The sequence below is a fragment of the Macaca thibetana genome, chromosome 13 (assembly GCF_024542745.1).
Source record: "Macaca thibetana thibetana isolate TM-01 chromosome 13, ASM2454274v1, whole genome shotgun sequence".
Taxonomy (NCBI): domain Eukaryota; kingdom Metazoa; phylum Chordata; class Mammalia; order Primates; family Cercopithecidae; genus Macaca; species Macaca thibetana.
This window is the reverse complement of record NC_065590.1, coordinates 14,642,983-14,666,489: the sequence shown is the minus strand read 5'-3', so window position 1 is coordinate 14,666,489 and position 23,507 is coordinate 14,642,983. Positions and strand designations below refer to the sequence as shown.

General features: G+C 42.0%; 1 gene segment (V, D, J or C); it reads right to left on the bottom strand.

Moving 5' to 3' along the window:
- Positions 1–20,782: 20,782 nt before the first annotated feature.
- On the bottom strand, positions 20,783–22,952 carry LOC126934377 (immunoglobulin kappa variable 1D-13-like). The segment is given in 3 exon segments: positions 20,783–20,826; positions 22,479–22,769; positions 22,894–22,952. Coding segments are annotated over 3 exon segments (390 nt in total).
- Between the last annotated feature and the right edge of the window lie 555 nt (positions 22,953–23,507).

The following is a 23,507-nucleotide window of genomic DNA, read 5'->3' as shown; positions in this document are numbered from 1 at the left end:
AAGAGTGAAACAGACAGAAAAACAAAATTGAAAGTCAAGCCCAATAATGAAATATTTCCCTGTATACTAGTCATTAGAACAGGGGTGATAAAGAGAAACATAATTTAAAATACGTATGCCTCTGTTATATATTCATGAGTGCAAATTAAACAGACTCAGAAATCTAGGCAAAATTTGGAAGCAAACACACAGGTGATTTTTCTGTGTTAAAAAATCAAGATCCAATAAAAATCCAAAATCTGAGGGAGTTTTTTTTTTTTTTCAGAGATAAAAATCAAGCTTGCTTCAGCAATGTAGTTTGTGAGCCCGGTTCCTAGAGAACAATGTAGTGATAGCTACATAACCACAAAAAGTGATTATGCCCAGGCTTGTGAACTAAGGAAATGATCAAATATGAAGGAAATGTGCAATTTTGAAAATATACCTCAACAAAAAGTTCATGAACATGTAAAAAAAAATAGAAAATCTTGAAAGATTTATTTTGATTCATCAAGAGTTTAAGCAGTATGCTCAGGTAAAGGAAGCTGTGCCTTGCAATTTAAAAGGCTGTTGGTGGCTGGGAACAGTGGCTCACGTCTGTAATCCCAGCACTTTGGGAGGCCGAGGCAGGTGCATCACTTGAGGCTAGAAGTTTGAGACCAGCCTGGCCAACACGGTGAAATCCTGTCTCTACTAAAAACAAAAATTAGCCAGGCTTGATGGTGGGTGCCTGTAGTCCCAGCTGCTTAGGAGGCTGAGGCAGGGGAATCGTTGAACCCAGGAGGTCAAGGTTGCAGTGAGCCGAGATGGTGCCACTATGCTCCAGCCTGGGCAACAGAGTGAGACTCAATCTCAAAAATAAAAAATAAAAATAATAAATAAAAAAATAAAAATAAAAATCTGTTAGTAAAACTTCTGGGTTTGGTAAACACATTGAAGTGCTGGCAGGTGGTTGTCTGGAGTGGACATGGAAGCTTTGCACCATCTCATCCTGTCTCAACCTACCCCCTCATCTTGCCATATGCATCTCTTTAGTCAGGCACTTCCTGAGTTTTATGCTTTAAAACAAACCAGGAAATGTAAGAAACAAAACAAAACAAAACAAAACAATCTTGCTGGAAGGAATCTTGCTTGATTGGTAGAAATGATTAAACCAAGAATCTAAATCAGTTGAAAATTCACTTATAAATGCAGGTCACTGTATAGGAATAATTCTTGAAATATAAGGTATGTAATATGATACCATGTAATTATAATCTAAAAAATCTAAATAAAAATGATAATATTCCTTATGCAAAAACATAAAGCAGAGTCAGGGTGAAGGCAATAAAAGGAGCAGTTTTGCTGTTATGCTAATTAAGTATATGTTGAAAATTAATGATCAATTTTTTCTTGACTTTAGAAGTACAAAATTGTAGATTCATGTAGGCTTCATAAAATTAAAGTATGCGTATATAATTTTCCTCATGTTTATCCTTAAAGGAAAATTTAAGACAAATAAAATAAACTATATTAAAAATATGAGTAAAACAAAAAAACAAAGTGTAAAAACAAAATCATAAAAAGCAACACAGTGGCATTAATACCAACACTTCTGGATTCTACACTGTTGTGAAGGCCAGAGTAAAACGTGTATTCACTCCCCAAGGGAAGGGAATCCATGTTAAATCAGGACAACTGAAGCACTAATGTTCCCTTAACAAAATCTCCTCTCATCAGACTAACCACTGACCAGATGTTCAGAAGGGACTAATTGCTCCCTATCCCACCATCTTAAAAAATACTGCCTGACAGCAGAACAGTAGATAGAAAATAAAATGCAAATATTTTAAACTCAATTTGTGAAGGGCAATAAATAAATATCTCACAAGACACGGTAAGGATGTTAAGGGCTTCCACCGTGGTCGTGGGGTCCCAGCCTGGTTCCATCTCCCTGGATCTGGAACTGATTTCACTATCACCATCAACACCATGGAGGCTGAGGAGACTGCAACGTGCTCCTCTCAGCAGGAGGATGAGTTTCCTGAAACAGAGACACAGACCTGAAAACAACTTCCTGTGTTTTCTTTAAGACTGTAGATGCGTATGCAAAATGTATTTTCTTTGCATTTTGATCCTTCCTATATTTTCCCTCCGTTTTGGTTAGAACTCACTCACAGTGGTCATTTATTAATAAAATATACTTTGTCCTATTGTATGAGATTCATGGGATTGATTCAACTAGGCATTAAAAAAATCTGCCTCCTTGAGGTTCTTCTACTTTATGTGAGGAGTTTCGACAACCAATAAAACAGTTAACTAGTAAAAGGAGTAGACATTAGTGTCCCAGTCACTTCCAATTAGGGGTTGTTGACAGAAGTTTAAGAGCCCAGAAAGCTAAAGATAGGCACACAGCATAAAGACAAGGCATTCCTTCTCAATTTCTTGTTCCTCCCACAGGAAGTTCTTATTTTTCCTTATATAGCTCCCCATTTTAATTTTGATTTGTTTTTCCTAGCTTGAGTCTTGAGCCAATCCCTCCTTCTGTAACCCAACTTCCCAGTGTGGTTCTCAGCCTGTACCTTCCTCTCAATAACTTTGGGAGTGAGTCGGCATCCACAAGGCAGAAACTGGAGACCCTCATGTATGAAGAGTGGGAAAAATTGAAAGAGTAATGAATATCCCTGAGCTACCTCAGATTTATTTTTTACATCCTCAAATATTTCAGCTGTTCTCAATACTCATTCACTAAGAGATTCCTTCTTCTTACTACACAGCCTAATGTTACAGCCACTTTGGGAAACAGTCTGGCAGTTTCTCAAATGGTAAAACATGCAATTGCCATATAATCCAGCCATTCCACTTATAGGATTATACACTCCCAAATGAAAACATATATCTACACAAAAAAGTGTATGAATGCCCGTAGCAGCAATATTCAAAGAGATAAAAACTAGAAAAAACAAATACCCATTAACTGATACATGGAAAAACAAAATATAGTATTATATGCAATAGAATATTATTAGGTCATGAAAAGAAGTTAAGTACCCACAGACATTATAACATAGCAATACTCGGCATACATTTTGGTAAGTGAACTAAACCAGTCACAAAAGACTGCCTATATGTGAATGTATTTATGTGAAATGTCCACAATAGGCAAATCTAAAAAACATAGAAAGTAGACTCTTGTTTGCCTGAGGAGATGGGCAAAATCCAAGTGACTGCTCATAGGCACAGGGTTTCTTAAGACTGATGGAAATGCTCTATAAGTGATTCATTTTATAAACCCTGAATATCTGAGACAAGTCTCAGTTAATTTAGAAAGTTTTTTTTCCAAGGTTAAGGACATGAGCCTGTGGCACAACCTCTGGTACTAATGACAGGTGCCCAAGGTAGTGGGGGCACAGCTTGATTTTATACATTATAGGGAGACATGAGACATCAATCAATATATGTAAGATGTGTATTGGTTATGTCCAGAAAGGTGAGACAACTCAAGCAGGGAAGAGCCTTCTGGGTCACACGTAGGTAAGGCAAACAGTTGCATTCTTTTGAATTTCTGATTAGCCTTTCCAAAGAGGCAATAAGGTATGAATTAATCTCAGTGAGCAGAGGGATGATTTGAATAGAATGGGAGGCAGGTTGACCCTAAGAATTTCCCAGCTTGACTTTTCCCTTTAGTTTAATGATTTTGGGGCCCCGTGGTTTATTTTCCTTTCACAATGTGATTATTGCATAACTCTGTGAATATATTAAAATAATTAAATTGTTCAATTTAAATTGAAGAAATACATGGTGTATCAATTATATCACCATAAAGATGGTCATTTTAACTACAAGATTCTAAGAGCAAACAGAAGTTGGGCAAGAAACATGAAGACTGTACGCAAAAGATCTATTTATTGGATGTGCATGGGACCCATTGTTCTGAGATAAGGTTTGCAAATATTGATATGATCTAACTTTAGAACTAGTGACTGACAGGTTTGTTCTTAAATGGGGTCGCCAGAATTCTCTGTGATGCTCTTCTTCAAAATGAATGACGATGAACAACTCTCATCACCTATCTACTTGAATTTTACTCATCTCATTTCTATGAATGATATACCAAGTAGGAAAAAGACTAGGTTTTAGTTTCACCTTTCAATGAGTAAAGTTGGCAGAGGCTTCAGTGCAGTCTCGGGGGTAGAAAATACTTTGAAGCAAATTGTTCTTGTTCTGTGAATATTACCTAATTTGTTTCATAAATTTAGAGGCACTAAGAATCACTGTTAAGTACAATTCATTTTCAGTAGATTGGAATTTCAATTTTTTTGCAGGACCAAAAAGACAGGGTGGTGATTCATGTGTCCCTGAGATCATTAAGACTTTGTGAAACTTGTAAATTGTAGAACCTCTTATGTTTGTTGAGATGGACTTATACATGACATGTGAAAATGAATCTATGATATTATGAAATATAATTTGATGAGATTCTTTGAAAAATTCATTTGAAGTTGATTAGTTGAAATGACATTATGCTTTATAGACTAATTGATTTAATATTTTTTGTAGGGTAAACCCCACATATAAAAAACATAACATATTCACAGTATGTATATTTACAAGTCATAAGTGCCCAACTTAATGAATTTTCAGAGAGAACACACATGGGTGACCACCAACCATACCATGAAACAAAACATTGGTTGGCCACAGTTACCCATCTCCCTTCTTATAGTCCTGGCCACAGAGCCCTAAATTCACACTGGTGCCCTGTGCCCTCCTTTCCATTCCACTCTCAAGACCCTGGCATGCTAGGCCTGTGATGGGAGTGGCAGCCTGGTAAATCTCCTAAATGCCTTCAGGGACATACTTCATTGTCTTGATGAATAGCATCTGCCATCCTTATAAGTCTACTATTCTCTGTATCGAATGTTCACTTGACCACATCCTTGGTGTACTCCCTCAAAAAAGCTTTTTCATTCTTCATGATCTGGCCAGACTGAGAAATTTTCCAGTCTTTAGGTTCTGGTTTCCTTTTGATTTTCTTTAATTCATATCTCTCTTGTCACCTTTTATGGTAAGCAGTCAAGAGAAGCCATGCTGCACCCTCAACCCTTTGCTTAGAGATTTCTTCTGCCAAACATCCCACTTCATCACTCTTAGGTTCTGCCTTCTACAAAACACTGGGACACAAACACAATTCTGCCAAGTTCTTTACCACTTTATGATAAGAAGTGTCTTTCCCCTAGTTTCCAATAGCATGTTACTTATTCACCTCTATTCCCCAAAATAATGCCCTTTATTGTCCATATTTCTGCCAACATTGTCTTCGCAACAATTAGACAGTCTCTAAGGAGACTGAGGCTTTCTCTACAGCTCTGCTCTTCCTCTAAGCCCTCACCAGAGTCACCCTTTGTGGTCTGTTGGTGGCAATACAGGCTTTGCCAGTACACACCTCTAAATTCTTCCAGCCTCTACCCATAGCCACTTCCACATTTTAGGAGTTTAGGAGTTGTGACCGCAGCACCCCACTTCGCAGTAGCAATTTCTGTCTTCCTGTCTTAGTGCATTCTTGCTGCTATAACAAAATACTCAGACTGGGTAATTTAAAAACAGTAGAATTTTATTTCTCATAGTTCTGGAGATGGAAGTTCAAGATCAAGGCACTGGAATATTTGGTGTCTGGTGAGGGCCTATTCCTTGTAGATTCTCCCTTCTCTGCATCCTCACATGGAAGAAATGTAAAAAAAAATCTACCAGACTTTCTTGTGCACTTTGATAAGGGTGCGCATCTTATTTATAAGGGGAGAATGAGATGTTTCCTTGTTGCATGAGGCATGAGAAATCTATTTTTAAGCATCCACACCTATGAGTCTGATCAAATGTTGTTGGCAATGAAATTGTTCTAAAACCTGGCTGTACAACTAAGTCTGAGGAAAAAGTCAAGAATCACAATAAAATGTTTGTGGCAATTTACTCCTTGCAACTTCCAAATTTTCAAATAGAGGTAATCATGTTAAAAATCCAGGGGTCACCAAAGCAGCTGTCCATAAAAGAAGCAGCTGGCATGATCAAAAGAAAAAGAAAATACCTATTGTGTTTTGAAAGGTTTTGTTTCATGCTAATGAACACTGTTGGACACACACCACTATACTGATAAAGTGATAAAGTGTCAAGTCTTCAGGCTCCAGGCTGCTGATGGTGAGAGTAAAGTCCATCCCAGGCACACAGTCACTAAACCACACTGGATGCTAGTGACCCTGGTGGATGCACCACAGATGAGGAACACGGGAGCCTGACCAGACTTCTGCTGACATCAGGCTAAGGAATTGCCAGTGCTCTGACTAGACCCATAGATGACTCAGGCTCTTTTTCCTGAAGACAAAGACATGGAGGCGGGAGACTGCATCAACATAACCTCTCTGGAAGTACCTGAGATTGGAATACAACATGAAAGTCACCCATATAAACTACATCAAGTCACTCTCTTTCTGGTACAACCAGAATCACTGATCTACATTGAATGATAATTATTATTCTTGCTCAGCAAGAGGTGCCAGATCAGAGGAACCAACAAGGTCGATCGAGTTTCAGTGCAGAGCCATTTCCTCTTCCCCTCACCTGAGAGCCAGAGTCATAGGAGGCAGAGCTGAGTTGGGGCTTCCATGGTTCCCTCTGTGTCTGAACTGAGCAATTCCTCACTTGAGGTCTGACCCAGGCATTGACACGGGCTCTGGACAGCAGGACAGCTGGGAGGAATGTGCAAAGAGGCTGGGGCAGGGGCTAGGCTTCCACCTGCCTCCTCTTCTCTGCACTGAGCAGCCCGTGCCCAGGAGGTCAGGTCAGAAAAGGCTGTTGGCTCAGCATGAGGGCAAAACTTCTCCCCTGTGGACACAGGTTTTTTTTTTTTTTTACCAAGTTTAGCTCTGTTGCCCAGGCAGAAGTACAGTGGCAGGATCTCAGCTCACTGCAGCTTCCATCTCACGCGTTCCAGCGATTCTCCTTTCTCAGAATCCCAGGTAGCTGGGATTACAAGCACGTGCCACCACGCTCTGCTAATTTTTGTATTTTTAGTAGAGACGGGGCTTCACCGTGTTGTTCCAGGCTGCTCTTGAACTCCTGACCTCAGGTGATCCACCTGCGTCTGCCTCCCAAAGTGCTGGGATTATAGGCATGAGCCACCATGCCCAGCCAGGACATGGAATTTAATCCCTGCCCTCTTGCCTCATCAATCACCCAGAGTCAGACAGATGGTGTGTATTACAAACCTGTTGGAAAAAAATAATAGAAGCCTGTGGTTTCTTTTCTCTTTCTTCTCCCAGTATCCCCAGTCATCTCCCTTGGTGCATGATTGTACCTGGCTGAAAAGTCGTTAATCAGAAATTCATTGTCCAAAGACACTTTTCCTTTTCAGCTTGGTTATCTTTCCTATGAAACATCTTAGCTTCACTCAGCTGCACCACTCTTTGGAAGATCTAGTAAAGGACAACACTCAATTAGGCCCAGCACTGTGGGTACAAGGATGACCAGAGCTGCACAGAGAAGCAGACTCCAGGCTCACTCTTCAGTGTGTGATTCCACTCCCTGCAGACAGTAGATGGCGCTGTGCAGCAGGCCAGGAAGAATTCCTTGGGGCATCTTCCATTCTCTGTGCCACACCATGCTGCATAATGTATCCGCTCACCCAGACTCAGGCTCTTTTCTCTTTAAAAGTTTGGAAATCTCTGTTTACACTACTCATCTACACAAGAATCTAATCTGGGGTTTCCTGTGTTCCTCAGAATTGTGAACATGTGGTAGTGAGGGATGTTCCCCTGAACAGGTTGAGAAGCTCTTTGGGTTGCATTCTATTTGAAATCATTAATAAAAATTGCAGAAATTTGTTTTCTCTCTTATCTAATACCTAGATAGTGTATTCAGTTTTACTTCTGGGCTAAAAAAAACTGAAATATTAATTATCTGACTCCTAAAATAATCTGATAAGTTTTATCTTTTAAATAGAGAGTCAATAAATTTAGTATAGTTATACCTAGTGTAGTATATATTATTATATATCATGTTATATGTAGAGAGAGAATGTGATCAATTGCATACAATAATACTATATTATAATTATATGCTTTTGGAAAATGCCACCTAAAATATCACTTGAGACAAAGTCCATGCGTTAAACTCTGAGAATTGTGATTTGCCTTATTTCCTGAAGAATGAATACGAAAAATGAATAAAAGAAGGAAGAGGGAACATTGTCCATATCACAAGCAGTTTAATCCACTCTTTACAGTCCTCCCAGACTTCTAGACATGCAGACTCCTGGGAAGAGTGGCCCTCGACTAAGCACCTACTGTTTACCAGGCACTCCCATTACACTGGGATACAGCAATACAAATAATAAACAATGGCCCCTGACCCTATAAAGCTTAAGTTCTACTAGAGAGAGTCAACCTATCAAGTGTAAAATCATAAAGAAGTAAAATAGATCATAAGTCAGAATGTGAAAAGTGTTTCCAATGAAAGCACGGAGTAGGGTGTCCTATTAAAACATTTAGGAGGATCATTAAGAAGGGAACCTTTAGGCCGACTTTGTGAGTGAGTGAGCCCAATAGGGATCTGGAGAAAAAGCATCACTGCTGAGGGACCAGTGAGACTAAAGCTTCAAGGATGGGACTGTATGAGGCTTGTTTGGGGCAGAACCGGGAGACCAGGGAAGCAGAATCCCAGTGAGTCAGAGGGCAGAGCCATAAAAGGTGTTGGAGAAGTAACAGGGATGATTCAGGGCAGATGGGGCCTGGTAGGCATCAGAAGGACTTGGGCTGTTACTCTGTGTGATGTGAAAACTTGTGCAAGATTTTGACCTAGGAGAAGCGTGATTCGTCTATTTAAAAGACCACTGTAGCTACTGAATTGAGAGTAGACTGCAAGTGGGTGAGATTAGGGATATATATCAAGTCTAAGATTATCAACTCCACCTGTGTTAGTTACAAGGTGTTCTGTGGAATGTGTTGAGCATGAAATACCTCTAAGTTCTCTTGTGTTTTTTGTTTGTTTGTTTTCATTGAGATTTTTTTTCTCCACCTTCTGGCGCTCAGGAAGAAGAGGTTCTCATTTCCTCTTAGGCTCCTTGTGAGTAACCAAGATTTTGCTCTAGTTCGCATTTCCTTTTCCTGCTTGTTGGCATCTTCTGAAAGGAGATGCCCCATGTGTTCCTCTTCTAGGAGTCTCAACCTGCTATCCAAAGGCCTCAATCTATTTTTTTCTCTTTTGTCTTCATGTTATTCTCTTGTTTCTTTGTCACTATCTTAGCAGTAACATAAAATAACACTTTTTCTTGTGATTCTTAGCTATGAAAAATGACATCTTTATCACACTCCTTATCTTCATATCAATCAATGAACTTATTAAATGGTGTTAAGAGATGAAATCATGTGCGCAGAGAATTGCATGGGGACTACTCCACTCTCTAGCAGCAGTCCTGGGGCCTCTCACAGAGTGTCCCATCCAGCTAGCCCTGCAGAATCCCTAGCTTGTCACGCACCTCACTGACATCTGTGAATCAGATTTTCTGATTAGAATCCTGGCTTACAATCTGATGACCTTGGACACATTTTATGACCTCTTGTTACATCAGTATCTTCAGCTGGAGGATGAGAATAAAACACACTTCTCATATAAAGACTTAGCTCAATTAATGACACACAAAAACCATTCGTTTATATTGCACCCATACTTACCTTTGTTGATGTGAAATTGATAATTCAAGACATTTATAGGAGATTAGAAAAACTTGGCCACATGGTTCTCCCATGGAGGACCTATTTCCCCATGTTTTGGATCTAGGCTGGGCTCTGGCCTTGCTTTGGCCAGTAGAATGTGGTAAAAAGAAGTCTGTGCCCGAGAGCCCAGGCCTTGCAGCTTTCACCTCCTTCTTGGAGTGTAAACTCATCTAACCTATTAGGAGAGGTCACGGAGTAGAGACCCAGGTGCCGGGTAACCACCAGCACCAACTGCTGAAAGTGGGTAAAGTGGTTAGTGACATAAAGAGGCATTGGGGGATGATGAGCAGTGGAAATGGTCAGTAGGAAGAAATATTTTATCTGATATTTGTCTGATATTGTTCAGAATTGCCAGTGCATGTTTCTAACAAGAAGCACTTTTATTATTAACACAAAAATTTCTGCAGACACTTCATATTTAAAGGCCTGAAGCTGAGCTGGCGTGCTCCCAGTGGCCTCTCATGTCACGAAGAGGAGCCACAGCCAGCACTGACTGACAGGCAGGTGGGTGAGGCCAACAGGAACTGCCCACCCCACTGACCCAGCTGACTGCAGCTGCATGAGAGAGTCCAGGACAGGCGGCAGGTCATAACAAATAGTAAATTGTTGTTTCACTCTTTCAAGTTTTGTGGTACTCTGATACACTGCAAGAAAATGGAGAAAATAATAAATTAAGCCAGGTGAAACACCTGTCTAGAAAAATAATTTGGCGTCACTCCCCCTTTGCCTCTTCTCCTCTGTAGATCTGGTATAATGTGAGGAAATAACTCTTCAATTTGCCCCTGCATCAACAGGTCAGAAAGCACAGACTCTGAGAACATGGACGTGTACAATGTGGACCCTTTACACTCTCAGGTTATGGCTCCTTCATGAAGCAGGTGTCTTTGCAGCAGGGCAGAGTCTTCCATCCAGAAAGGGTGAGAGGCTGACTGAAGTGCTGCTGGCAGTAAAACATCCCGACATCTTCAGCCTTCAATCTGGATGGCAAGGGAGAAGTAAAAGCCGGAGCCACTTCTATGGAATCTGGGAGGGATTCTAGCAGCCCAGGGAGAGTCCCCAAAGCTGGGCAGCTTGGGAGCCTCCTAGAGTCTCTGTTGGTACCAGACCATGGAGCTGCCTATATCTGTGCTGCTTCTACAAGTGATGGAGGAAAAGTCAATTCCATATGCTGCCGACAAACTCACCTCCAGATACTGTCAGGGTCTCTGGAGACTGAGTCAGGATGATCTACCCCCTCCATCCCGCAAGGACAACCTGTTCAGGCAGTGTAATGCATTGCTACTCCCAAAGCATTGGAAGAAACTTGCCCTTTTTCTTAAAAGGCCCATGCCATGCTTAAGCATGACAGATATTAGCACCCCAGACCTTCCCACCTTTCCTGTGCACAAGAGTCCAGATAGAAATGGCTGCAGAGGTGTCCTCAGGACCAGGGTAACTATGAAAGGTCATACAGCATGGTGCAACCCCACCCTGAGGGACCAATGGGCAGGTTCATTCTTCACAACCTGACCAGGACCTCAGTGAGCCTCTCAAGAGAGGCAGACATGGGGTGGGAGGAGGGACAGAGTCTCTGTGGTCCTAAGGAAGACAGGAGAAATTTAGGGCTGTGGGACCCTTTGCCTCGTGGTAAGCCCTGGACTCTACGCCTCATTTTCCTAATAGAGAGTAAAGGCAAATCACCTCCTTATGTCACACTGTAATTTCCAAAGCATGTTTTAGCCCATCATTGCTGGGTGCAAGGCTAAAGTCCCTGCTCATGGTCTGCAGGGGGAAATGCACTCATCCTGAAAGCACGTCACCGGGAGGCAGAGGAGCAGGGCCAGGAAGCACATCTTGGAGTGTCCAGAGGACCTGCTGCTTCTGGACCTAAGAGCAAGGGAAGTGCGGTTGAGCAGATAGTTCCTGTCAGAGCTGCTCTAGAAGCAGAGCCCATGCCCCCAGGGTTAAATAGACACAGGTTTCCTTTGAGCCAATTTGCCTGCCTGATGACCTGAACCAGTGCCCCTCTCCAAGAGCCTCGCAGGGCAGTCAGGCTCACTCCACCTGTGGCTGCTAAGGGGTGGTGGAGGTGGTGGGGATGCCTCAGGTCCCACAGAGGCTGAGGCTGGACTGAGCAGGGCCAGTGATGCTGCCCCATTCACAGGGCTCCTCTCTAGAGGCTGGAGCAGAGGTCACCCCAGAGCCAACCAGATGTCTGTAGAGAGGTCACTGGACATTCTGTTCCTTTGGAGATGGGCTTGTTCTGCTTTAAGCTCTAAGTGGTTGCCAAGGAAACAGCTGTTCTGAGCTCAGACCAGGTAGTCGGAGATCCCAGGAGCCCCCCAGCTCTCCTGTGTTCATAAGGAGCCTCTGGGACCCTCTGGCCTTCTCCATCACAGGAATCGGTTAGGAGACAGATGAAAGAAGTGGGTGGAAAGTGGACCTTCCTAACAGTTGTCAGCAGTAGCTGAGGCCAGGGCAGGGGAAGGTGGGCCAACATTTGATTTTTGTGTCCCAAATTGTAGAAAAAATTATACTCCTAAACTAGGAGGATAAAACATTTTACTCCTAAACTAGGAATTTCTTCCAACTACTGGGTCAAGATCTGATTCTCATACACTTTGCAGACATCTCAAAATACCTCATAAACTTAGCTCAGAAAAATACAAACAAAATGATAGTCATTTCTATACTTTGGACAATTTTGTCACCTCACTCAGTCTACACCAAATATATTTCCCTAGGGCATGGAAAGGGGCAAGTGGGAAGCAAAGGTGGATCCTATCTGAGTCAGTAGACACCCAAACCTTCCATAAGGGCCAAGGACGCAGGCTTTTGAAGATCATCAGAGTTCCTGAGTCACAGCCTACGATTGATTGTTGTCTATAGAGGCAGCTTCTCCAGATGGCTGAGGGCTGCCTTTGGCTCTGTCCTTCCTTGGGCATGATGCTGGGGAACAAAGCGGGTCTCCATGCCAACTCTGAGCAAGGCCCTCCTGTGGGTGCCTCTCCGAACTCTGAACCTGGACATAGGTGGCATTGGATGCACTTATGGAAGTGAATTCATGATTTGCGATCATGAGAAAAAGGAAAAGAAGTGGGGTGAGGTGAGAGAGGCAGTATGGTGTGTGCAAAGAGTGGACACTTTAATAGTTTAATACACTGAGTATGGTTCCCAAAATGCCAGGTCCTCTTGCTTGGAAATTGTGAATGTCTTTCTTATTTGGAAAAAGGGCCTTTGCAGGTGTAAATTAAGCATATTGAGATGGAGCGATTAACCAGGTTGGCCCTAAATGCAATCACAAGTGTCTATCCTTATAAGAGAGGCAGAGAGAGATTTAACACAGAGAGAAGAGAAGGCAAAGTGACCACAGGGGCAGAGACTGGAGTAACGTGGCCACAGGCAAGGAAAGCTGCAGCCACCAGAAGCTGGAAGAGCAAGAGCAGACTCTCCCCTGGAGCCCCTGGAGGAGCCTGGCTGCCAACACCATGATCTTGGCCTTGTGAGATTGATTCTAGGCTTCTGCCTTCAGAACTATAAGAGAATGCATATCTGTTGTTTTAAGACACCAAATTTTGGCAATTTATTATAGCAGCCCCTGAAAAATAGCACAAAAAGTGCTCAGGGAAAATCTAGACTAAATGTCCAATAGTCATTTGCAATCTTCTTGTTCAACTTTCTAGTGCTACACATAAATAGATAGGTAAAAGACTTTATGGTGGAAATAAATGCACATGAAACCCATAGCCCACAGTGGGGCACCTATTGTAGAATTAATAATGATGCCTTTGTGTTGAAAATGACATCTGACTAGTCATATCTTTTAAAACCTCTTCATTCTAGTAGATTCAGAGGTGCACAGAACCTAGAACTGAGTACTCTTCTCTAAAAAAATAAAGATAAATTTCATGGCACATCATCTGGTTAAACCCTCAGGACAGCCCTTGATATCTACAGGGCTCCATTTCAGAGATGAGAAGATCGTTCATTCGAGGGCATGGGTGATTTGCACAAAGTCACATGGTCAGTGAGTGCTGGGACTGGGATTTGAATCCATGTGTGTCTGACATTAAGTCGGTTCCTTCCACACGGATATGTCCAGCCACAGATGATCCCATAACCTATAAAATGGTAGAAGAGACAAATCCAAGATGCTATGAAATTCACAGTTCCGTGTTGCATCTGTCTCATATTATGCAATCCTAACATTAAACTAAGCACCTTCTGCAGTTTCTTCTACAAAATGCAACTTTCTCCAAGCCTTTACAAACTCTAAATGGCTTTATTTCAGACTTGAGGGCAGGAGTACATCTTGCCTTGCCCTGAGCCCTTCCTCCTTTCTTCTATTTGTTTCCATCTCTGACTTTGTCCTTCAATCTCAGATTGTGTCCTGCAAATCTAATTTATTCTCCTGTTAGGCAAACCCACCCTTCTCTCAGGCACAGTGGGATTTGACCCCTAGTGTCTCAGATACTCAGAATGTACAAAAGTTAATCAAGGGGTTTACCCAGGAGATTTTCTCCCTAAGAGGAATTCTGTGCTAGCTCTCCTCATAGTAAACTGTGCTCCATCTTTTGTCAAAATTGACACCAAAGGCTGACAAGTTGGAAAGGGTTGGGAGATCAGAGAAAAACATCCCCTTAGAGAGGCAAATCCCATTCTCTCCCTGTGTATGTGTTTCCTGTAGCTGCTGTAACAAATCTCCATGTCCTTGCTGGTTTCAAACAGCATTTGTTTCCTCTCTTACAATTCTGGAAGGGAGAAATCTCACACAGGTCTCACTGGGCTAAAGTCAACCTTCCCTTGAATAACTTGTTTTTGTGCCTTCTCCAGCTTTCAGACACTGCTATCTCTCCTTGGCCATGGCCTTTTCCTCATATCACTCAGCCTCTCCTTCCACAGTCACATCTCCCCAAATCTGATCCTCCTGCCTTTCTCTTATAAGGACACCTGTGATTATCTGGGACCCACAAGATAAACCAAGATGATTTTCCCATAGAAAGATCCATAATCACATCTGCCTAGTTCCTTTTGCCATATAAGGCAGATTCATGGGTTCCAGAAATTACGACACGGACCTCTTTTAAGTGGAGAGAGCAGGATTATTCAGGCTACCAACCCCCCTTATCATCTCCTGTATTAGTTTATTTTCAAGCTGCTGATAAAGACATACCTGAGACTGGGAAGAAAAAGAGATTTAATTGGACTTATAGTTCCACATGGGTGGGGAGACCTCAGAATCATGGCAGGAGGTGAAAGGCACTTCTTACATGGTGGAGGCAAGAGAGAATGAGGAAGATGCAAAAGCAGAAACCCCTGACAAAACCATCAGATCTCGTGAGACTTACTCACTGCCACCAGAACAGTGTGGGGGAAGCTGCCCCCATGATTCAAATTATCGCTCCCACAACACATGGGAATTATGGGAGTACAATTCAAGATGAGATTTGGGTGGGGACACATAGTTAAACCATATCATCCTCCACCTGTCCTCCCCTAAAGAAGAATCCAAAGTCAAATGGCTGGGAGAAGAGGAGAAGAAGGAGCAGCCAGCAGCTTTATAAACTGAGAGAGCTGGAGGGATCTGAGTCAGGGCGCTCTGGTCTGGGGGTTCCTGGGCTGGAGGATTCTTCTGCTGCTGCCACTTTAATGTGGACCTCATAGTGTGGACCTATTTGTTAGAGGCGCCCCTAATATTTTGACCCAGAAGAAATAACTTGCTGCCTGAGTCCAATCTAAGACAGACAGGTAAAGAAAAATTAACTGTTTCCTGAATTTTCTGAATTTTTCTACCCATCAAAAAAGGAGAAGTGGCAAGAATTTAGATGAGAGATACTGCTACAAATGAGGATTTGTCTATAGACTTAGATTGGATTTCTAGCAATAAGGATTTCCGTGCTGACAACATGTTTACAAGCTGCAGGAAATCCAGGAAAGGAAGGGGGAAAGGAGGGAGGGAAGAGAAGATGGATGGTGAGACATACATCAGCAAGCAGCTACTGCTGAGCACAACTAGAACTCAACCCATATGGAAACATGGGGAAAATGCCTCTGGGTTATTTCACTTGAGAGGTGAGGGAGATGGGGTATGTATACACCTCCCCTCTTTTCACTGATTGAGAGCATCCCAGGGGATGCTCATTCTGGGCCCTGAGGCCTGTCATGTGTGCAGGTAGAGCTGTCTTCTCCAGCTTCAGCGAGAGCAGCAGGGGCAGATATGGCCATGGGCAGTCAGTAGAAGTACAGTGAAGGGAAAGCCAATGACCATCACATCTACTCAGAAAATATGTGCATTTTAAATCTAGATCACCCACGTTTGTTGCATCTCTCTGGAATAGGATCCTGGCTGGCTGGTTGCAAGCAGATGCCCTAGAGCATCAGACCCCAAGACAGTCAGCAGGAGTTTTGTGCATAAGTCACACCACCATGGCTTAGCCACCCATCGGTAGTAGGCGTAAGAGTGAATGGGGCTCCCACTGACAAATTCAGGGAGTGTTGACCAAGAAAATAATGAAGGTAGCTCAGTCTAACCCATTGAAGAAACTGAATCCATGAGTCCAAATTTTGATTAGGATGAGGATATTCATGAAGTATGAAGTATCAAAGAACTTCTCCACAAATTCTTTTTACTTTCAAAGTGAAAAAGATCGAAGGTCCAGGGGAGAAGCCTGGCAGACACCCCTTTCAACAGGAGTCAAACTGAACCTCCTCAGTCATGGGGCAGGCAGATGGAAATCACGCACCCCCCGGTTAGGTTGCAGTGAGAGCACAACATCACTTCTGGGTATTCCTGTCACAGGAACACTAGCAGAGTTAATCCCCCAGAAACTCAATCACATGCAAGTTGAGAACCAGTTTACACAGTAATTGGTGTTTAATCTTCAAAAGTAATAAAGTCATAAGGTCCAAGTAAAAACTGAGCACCTGTTCCAGACTGAAGGACACTAAAGAGGCGTGGGCCAGTTAAGGCAACACGTGAATCTAGACTGGATTATTTTGTCACAAAAGACATTACTGGGACAATTGACAAAACTCGAAATGTACCTGAGGGCTAGATGGAGTGATGTATTAATGCTGATTCCCAGAATCCACACTTGTATTAGGTTATATAGAGAATGTCTTAGAGGTTGGGACTATGAGGTCATCAAGTCAATCTCAAACGGTCCAGTGGAAAAAAAGTGGTACATTGCACTACACTTAAAACTTTTCTGTAAGGGTGAAATTTTTACAATTTTTTAAAAAGAAAATAGCAATGGCAGTTCCTAAGAGAATGCCCGAGGAATTATAAAGCGTTTTATAACGGCATTGAGCTATCCTTCTTATCATTTTAAGACCAAGGAATCCACTGTTAATGCATACCACTGTGCATTCTCAAAGGTGTGTAGCTCACAGGCAAATCATTATATGAAGCCAACAGCCTCTTTAGTATTCATCAACTAAATGGGCATTTTATTCTTGGTTTGGAGGACTCCATAATCTACCTACTTGAGACATGTGGCCTTATTTCTGTCAGCACATCAGCATGAAAGTTCTGAATAGGGATGTCAAAACTGATTCCAAGAAAAAAAAATACTTTTCTTTCTTTAACAAAACAAGATGGCCCATGAACTGGAACCTAAGTTTGAATAAATCTAGATTGCTGAAACAGCCCAGAATTCCTGGGGATCAATTTTCTCTAAAGTAGGATGAAGACAAGATCACATCACCTGGGGAATTGCTCTGAGTTTCAGGGAAGACATGAAGGAAGGAAGGATGAGGGTGGAGACAAAACCAGCCCTGCTGCGAGAACATCAAGGCCAGGGAGTCCTCAACAACCTACTGAATCATAAAGGAGCCCTGTGGACACTGACAGCATCATGGTTGGAGGCCTCCAATCTTGTATTTTAATGGGAGTATCAAAGTGTCACAGCAATAATGCATCAACCAGAGCCACAGTCACACCCAACAAGAGGGGCCTCTTGCTCTGGGCCCCAGAAGTGAAAGCCCCGCACCTGGATTTCCTCCAGTCTTTCCCACAGAGAAACTGTGCTAATTTAGAGTCAATTTTCTTCCGCAACATGACTCTCTAGGTTCCTGGGACCTTGACCTTTCAAATTTAATACTCCAAGCCTAATTCCCAGAGACTACACTGTCCTCCTCCATGGGCTCATTCTCTTGGGAGTGGCTACACAAAAGGTGTTCACTCCCCGGGTGCAATGTGAGGCCAAGGGGTTGCTGCTTATAGGGTGATATGAGGATGGTGTGAAGATGGTGAAGTTTCTGTATTTGTGTGCAGAAGGCTGGGTGTGGTGTGAGACAGGGCAGGAGATGAGGAAATGGCAGTGAGGGCCCAATTGCGACCCCAGATTAGGACCTGCTATTCCTGCACTGCGAGATTCTGATACAGAACCCCAAGGAGTGCAAAATTCTAAATCCACACGTCACTTCCAGAAATTCAGTTTGGATCCAAAACAGATTAGCATAGACCAGATTGACACTCCTCTCTGGATTAACTAAAACACAGCACAAACTACATGAAGCAGTTTTTTTCAAGTCATTGGACATTAGAAATCAAAGATAATTGTCCCAGCGAATTGGAAAGCAGAGGAGGTGCGATTTAAATTGATCCATCTTACACCCTGAGGAAGTTTCCAGAAAATTGTTCAGGAATAATCCCTAGCAGAACCCTAGGAGTATCCCTGAATAGAGGAAGAAGAGCTGGTGGTCCAGAAAGGTGGAGACAGAGAAATAGAGAAGGGAGCTCCACAGACAGAGCCCAGGCTATCCCCAGAAGCCCTCCCTCGGTATTCCAGAGCACTGATGAGTGCATGCACGTGGAGAACCTACCCAAGGCTGCAGAAAGAACAGCTGAAGGATTACAGAAAGATTCCTCAGTCCTCTCTTTTTGTGCCATGAGATGGTGCAACTGGATGAGAACTTGGTGGCTCCCCTGAGCTTATTGGTCCTGTACTCTTGATGATACAGAGATTGTTTCTTTTGGCCTCCTCTGGCAGGCCCGCCTGGAAAGCATTATACTTAGCAAGAAAAGAGGAGGCTGTGATCTTGCACTTAGTGTGAACTGCTCATTGTTGTTGGTTACAAATGTCAAGTCCCTAAACAAAAAGGGGTTTACTATAGCATATTAAATTGCTCACAAATTGTTGGGAAGCCATAACTCCAGGCAAAGCCTGTAGAAAAATTCCAAGAATGGCACTGCTGATGTAGGCTGTGGAGGTCCATGCTGCCTGTGGCTCCATATTCAGGCTGCCTCCTGGGGAGAAAAGAGCTGCTCCCCTCACTGCTGCCTCTAGAAGGACAACAGCCCTGCCAGCAGCTACCAGAAATCTGAATCCTTGTCCTGCGGCTCATCCCTTATTTTAGTCTCTTTCAGATTCATCTCTTCTCATGGGTAACAGGGCTTGTTCTATCCCAATCTGCCTTTGTGACTTTCCATCAACAGTGCTCACTTTCCCACATTTGAACTCCTTTTTCAACACATCGAGAGCAATGTGTTACCACCTAACATATTGCAAACATTTCCTTTACAAATAACAGTGCAATCACCTCTACCTAAACAATGGTGAAATCCAAATACCTTCAGTCCAGCAGCCACCATCCCTCATGGGTCACAAATTTAACCTAAAATCTAAATTACAAAGGTGACCAAAAAAGAGCACCTTATAAAACTTTAAAGAAAATGACGAACGTAAAAACAAAATTATTTAACAAAATGTACACATGAGTCTTGATGTTTTAGAATTTGTTTCATTTATATTCTCTAATCTTCTGGGTTCTTTCTGTAAGGTAGGGCCTGGAAAGGCTAAACTACATTTCCTTGGCACCCTGATAATTTTGTACATGTGTATGTGTTGTATGTGTATGTGTGTATATACACATAAATATGGTCATATAACTTTGTTAAAACATGACTATTTGTATGGATAAGTTTATGCAAGCAATATATCTAAATATGTATGCATATAGATCACATATAAACACATATATGTATAAACATGTATTATTTATAAAATGTGAACTTAATTATTTTTCAATAAGTGTGTATCATATATATAAAGTCTCATTCTGATTCCTCTGTTGAGTATTGCTACATATGATATATTAGTCTGTTTTCACACTGCTATAAAGATACTACTTGAGACTAGGTAATTCATACACAAAAGACATTTAATTGACTCACAGTTCTGAATAGCTGGAGAGGCCTCAAGAAACCTAAAATTGTGGCTGAAGGTGAAGGAGAAGCAAGACACGTCTTACATGGTAGCAGGAGAGAAAGAGTGCACAGGGGAAATTCCAGATACTTATCAAACAACCAGATCTTGTGAGAACTCCCTCACTATCATGAGAACAACCTGGGGGAAACCACTCCATGATCCAACCACCTCCCACCAGGTCCCTTTCTCAACATGTGGGAATTGCAATTTGAGATGAGATTTGGGTGGGGACACAGAGCCAAATCATATCATATGGGTAAACTCTACTAACCATTACTGTTAGATGTTTCCATAAATGAGCTAAGTTGTATTCTATTTATTCAACTATGATTTCTTGCTGGGTGTGGTGGCTCAAGCCTGTAATCCCAGCACTTTGGGAGGCTGAGACGGGCGGATCACAAGGTCAGGAGATCGAGACCATCCTGGCTAACACAGTGAAACCCCATCTCTACTAAAAACTACAAAAAGCTAGCTGGGCGAGGTGGCGGGCGCCTGTAGTCCCAGCTACTCAGGAGGCTGAGCCAAGAGAATGGCGTAAACCCGGGAGGCAGAGCTTGCAGTGAGCTGAGATCCAGCCACTGCACTCCAGCCTGGGTGACAGAGTGAGACTCCATCTCAAAAAAAAAAAAAAAAAAAAAAAAAAAAAAAAATATATATATATATATATATATATATTATTTCTTTTAGGTTTTCTAATTTATCAAGTCAATTTTCACAAAATTTATATATCTATATGTGTGGATATTCAATAATGTAATTATGTTTTTAACAGTAATGGTTTGCAAAAAATCACTCAAAATGTGGTGGCTTACAATACTTGTATTTATTTTCATGTTTACAGATGTTCATAATAACAATAATTCAGCTGATCTAGGCAGGGCTCAGCTGGGTGGTTCTGCTGTAGGTCACTGAGTTTATCGCTAATGTATGGATTTTCTTTGTTCTGGGGTTAAGACTGAAGGAGCAGTGATTATCCTGGACAATGACCAACATCCTGAGGTCAAGCTACAGAAGCAAATTTAAGTCCCAACAGCTCCAACACAAATACCCAAAACGTGCATTTATTCTTTAACCTTAGTAATTCTTCAAGTTTCTAAGACCTTTTCTCCATTTAATTTTCAAGGTATTTGATCATGTCATCGACAAATAATTAATGAGATTGTTTTTCAACCTTCAGCATTAAAAAAGCAAACTGAAGTTAATTTAAATAAAATTAAATCAAATCAAATGGTGTTAAAAATAAAATTGGATGTGTTTTTATTAATAACATGTAACTTTAAACTAATTTTCTTAAATTGCCACATTGAATAAAAACAAATACTCCTTAGCTGAAGTAAACATTCCCTAAAACATAGCTTCTTAAACCTCTATAGATCTGTTATCTTGTTAAAATGCAGATTCCCACTGAGTTAATGAAAGGTGGGTCTGCTATTTTGCATTTATGACATGGTCTTAGTGATGCTGCTGGTTTCTGGAAAAATTTTGAGTAGCAAGGTTTTTATATTAAGGACAAAGAATGTTACACTTCTGTGTGTATGACACACAAGCATATATGTGTATGACATATGTGTGTATGACACACACATATATGTAGTCCACAAAGTTTATTTGAAATGATTGCTATATACATTTAATGCAATTCCTATTTTTCTAATTTTTTATTTAATATATGACTTAATAAAATGTCCTTGCTATTATCTCAAATTTGTTGATAGTATTTGGAAGCACATCCCAATGTATTCTGGGGCCATCACCTGACAAACCCCTGAGAGCTGTAATGTAAAGACTGCACTGAAATGTCAGCTGTTACTTCCCCATCATTACTACCATCCTAGAAGTACATCTTCCAGAACCCCTTCTACCTCTTTCGTTTTCAGTAGAGTTGACCAGTGAAAAGCCCTTGCTGAGATTTGGAAGTCAGAAAAGGAGGATTCAATACTATCTATCAGCACCTCAGCAAGATACATGGACAGAGGTGAGGATTGGAGAATCACCTAATGAAGTCCTCTAGGCAGCTGGGAGCATCAGCATCCCCAATCCTGAGCTTCCCAGGCAGGTCTGAGGACCACATGATTGGCGATTAATCCTTCTGTGGTGGATAAACTCTGGATTCTTGGGGAATTCCAAAGAATCCCTCCGTTCCAGTATTTGCACATTTAACTACCATGATCCCAAGCCTTGAAAAGCTGTAGTTTAGACTCTCATTCCCTGTATTTTGAAAAAAATTCTACTTGGAATTCCAAGAGTGGCTTCTCCTTTGTGCTATTAATTCCAACTCACACCATAACTCAGACTCAGATGTAATAATATCTGTTCTTAACAAAATCAGGAGAGGCGTTGCCATGTCTGTGCTGCTAGGGCTGAGAAGAAGGAAAGACAGTTAAGGTATACAAGAGGCTTTATGGCCCTTCTACCAAAACTTTCCAGTGACCTTCCAAGTATGGCTTCAGTCTGAGAAATGCTCTCCACAGATGGAGGCACCAGGAGGAGCATCTGGGGCAGCCCAGCCTCACACATCTGCTTCCCTGGGAGGTTTAGTTTATGACTTGTAACACTGGGCAAGGGGAACTATTCTCCTGTTGGCAGTAATAAGTTGCAACCTCGTCAGGCTGAATGTTGTTTATGGTGAGAGTGAAATCTATTCCAGATCCACCACCAATGAACTGAGATGCTAACCCTGTCTGCAAATTGGATGCTTTATATATAAGGAGCTTAGGAGAATTCCCTGGTTTCTGCTGATACCAGGCTAACTCATTGCTAATGCCCTGACTTGCCTGGCAAGTGATGGTGACTGTGTCTCCTACAGATGCAGACAGGGAGGATGGAGACTGGGTCATCTGGATGGCACGTCTGGCACCTGAAATTAGAAACATAAAAACAAATATTCAAACTATTAATCACATTATAAGAATATTTCCCTGAGTGTCCAGGCAGTATTGAGCCCACTAGCTGAGTAAATTCCTAATGTTCTCCTTTCTTACCTGGGAGCCAGAGCAGCAGGAGCCCCAGGAGCTGAGCAGGGACCCTCATGTCCATGCTGTGTCCTTGCTGGGACTGATGCCTGCACAGGGTGTGACCAGCCTATAAAAAAGTCTTCAGGGCAGGGGGCTATGTTCTGGGTACGTATAAATCGGCAGGGTGTGGGGTAGACTGGGCACAGCTGCAGGGCTGGCTCATCTCAGTAACTCAGCACAGGGGCAGTGTCCCCAGGGTCCTAGGTCAGACCAGGGCAGGACAGATTTGTGTGGAGGAAATGTATTTCTCTCTAGAGACCCTATTGTTGCAAAAGAGATTTGGGGGACAATTGTCAAAATTTAAGGACTAGATACAGTAATGTATTTAATAATTGTACTGGGATAATGTAGGAGAGAATCCTTGTTTGTAGGGAATGCATAACAAAGTCTTAGAAGATGGCGATATCAGATCTTCACATTACTCTCAAATGGATTAGGTAGGCATAAAAATCTTTTGTGCTGCACTAACATCTCTGTCAGTGTGAAATTGCTTCCTTGTCTGAAATGAAAAAAAAGATTTAATCAGAAGCATTTTAATATATTCAAAAGCAGCTTGTAATTACCAAAGCTACTGTTATTGC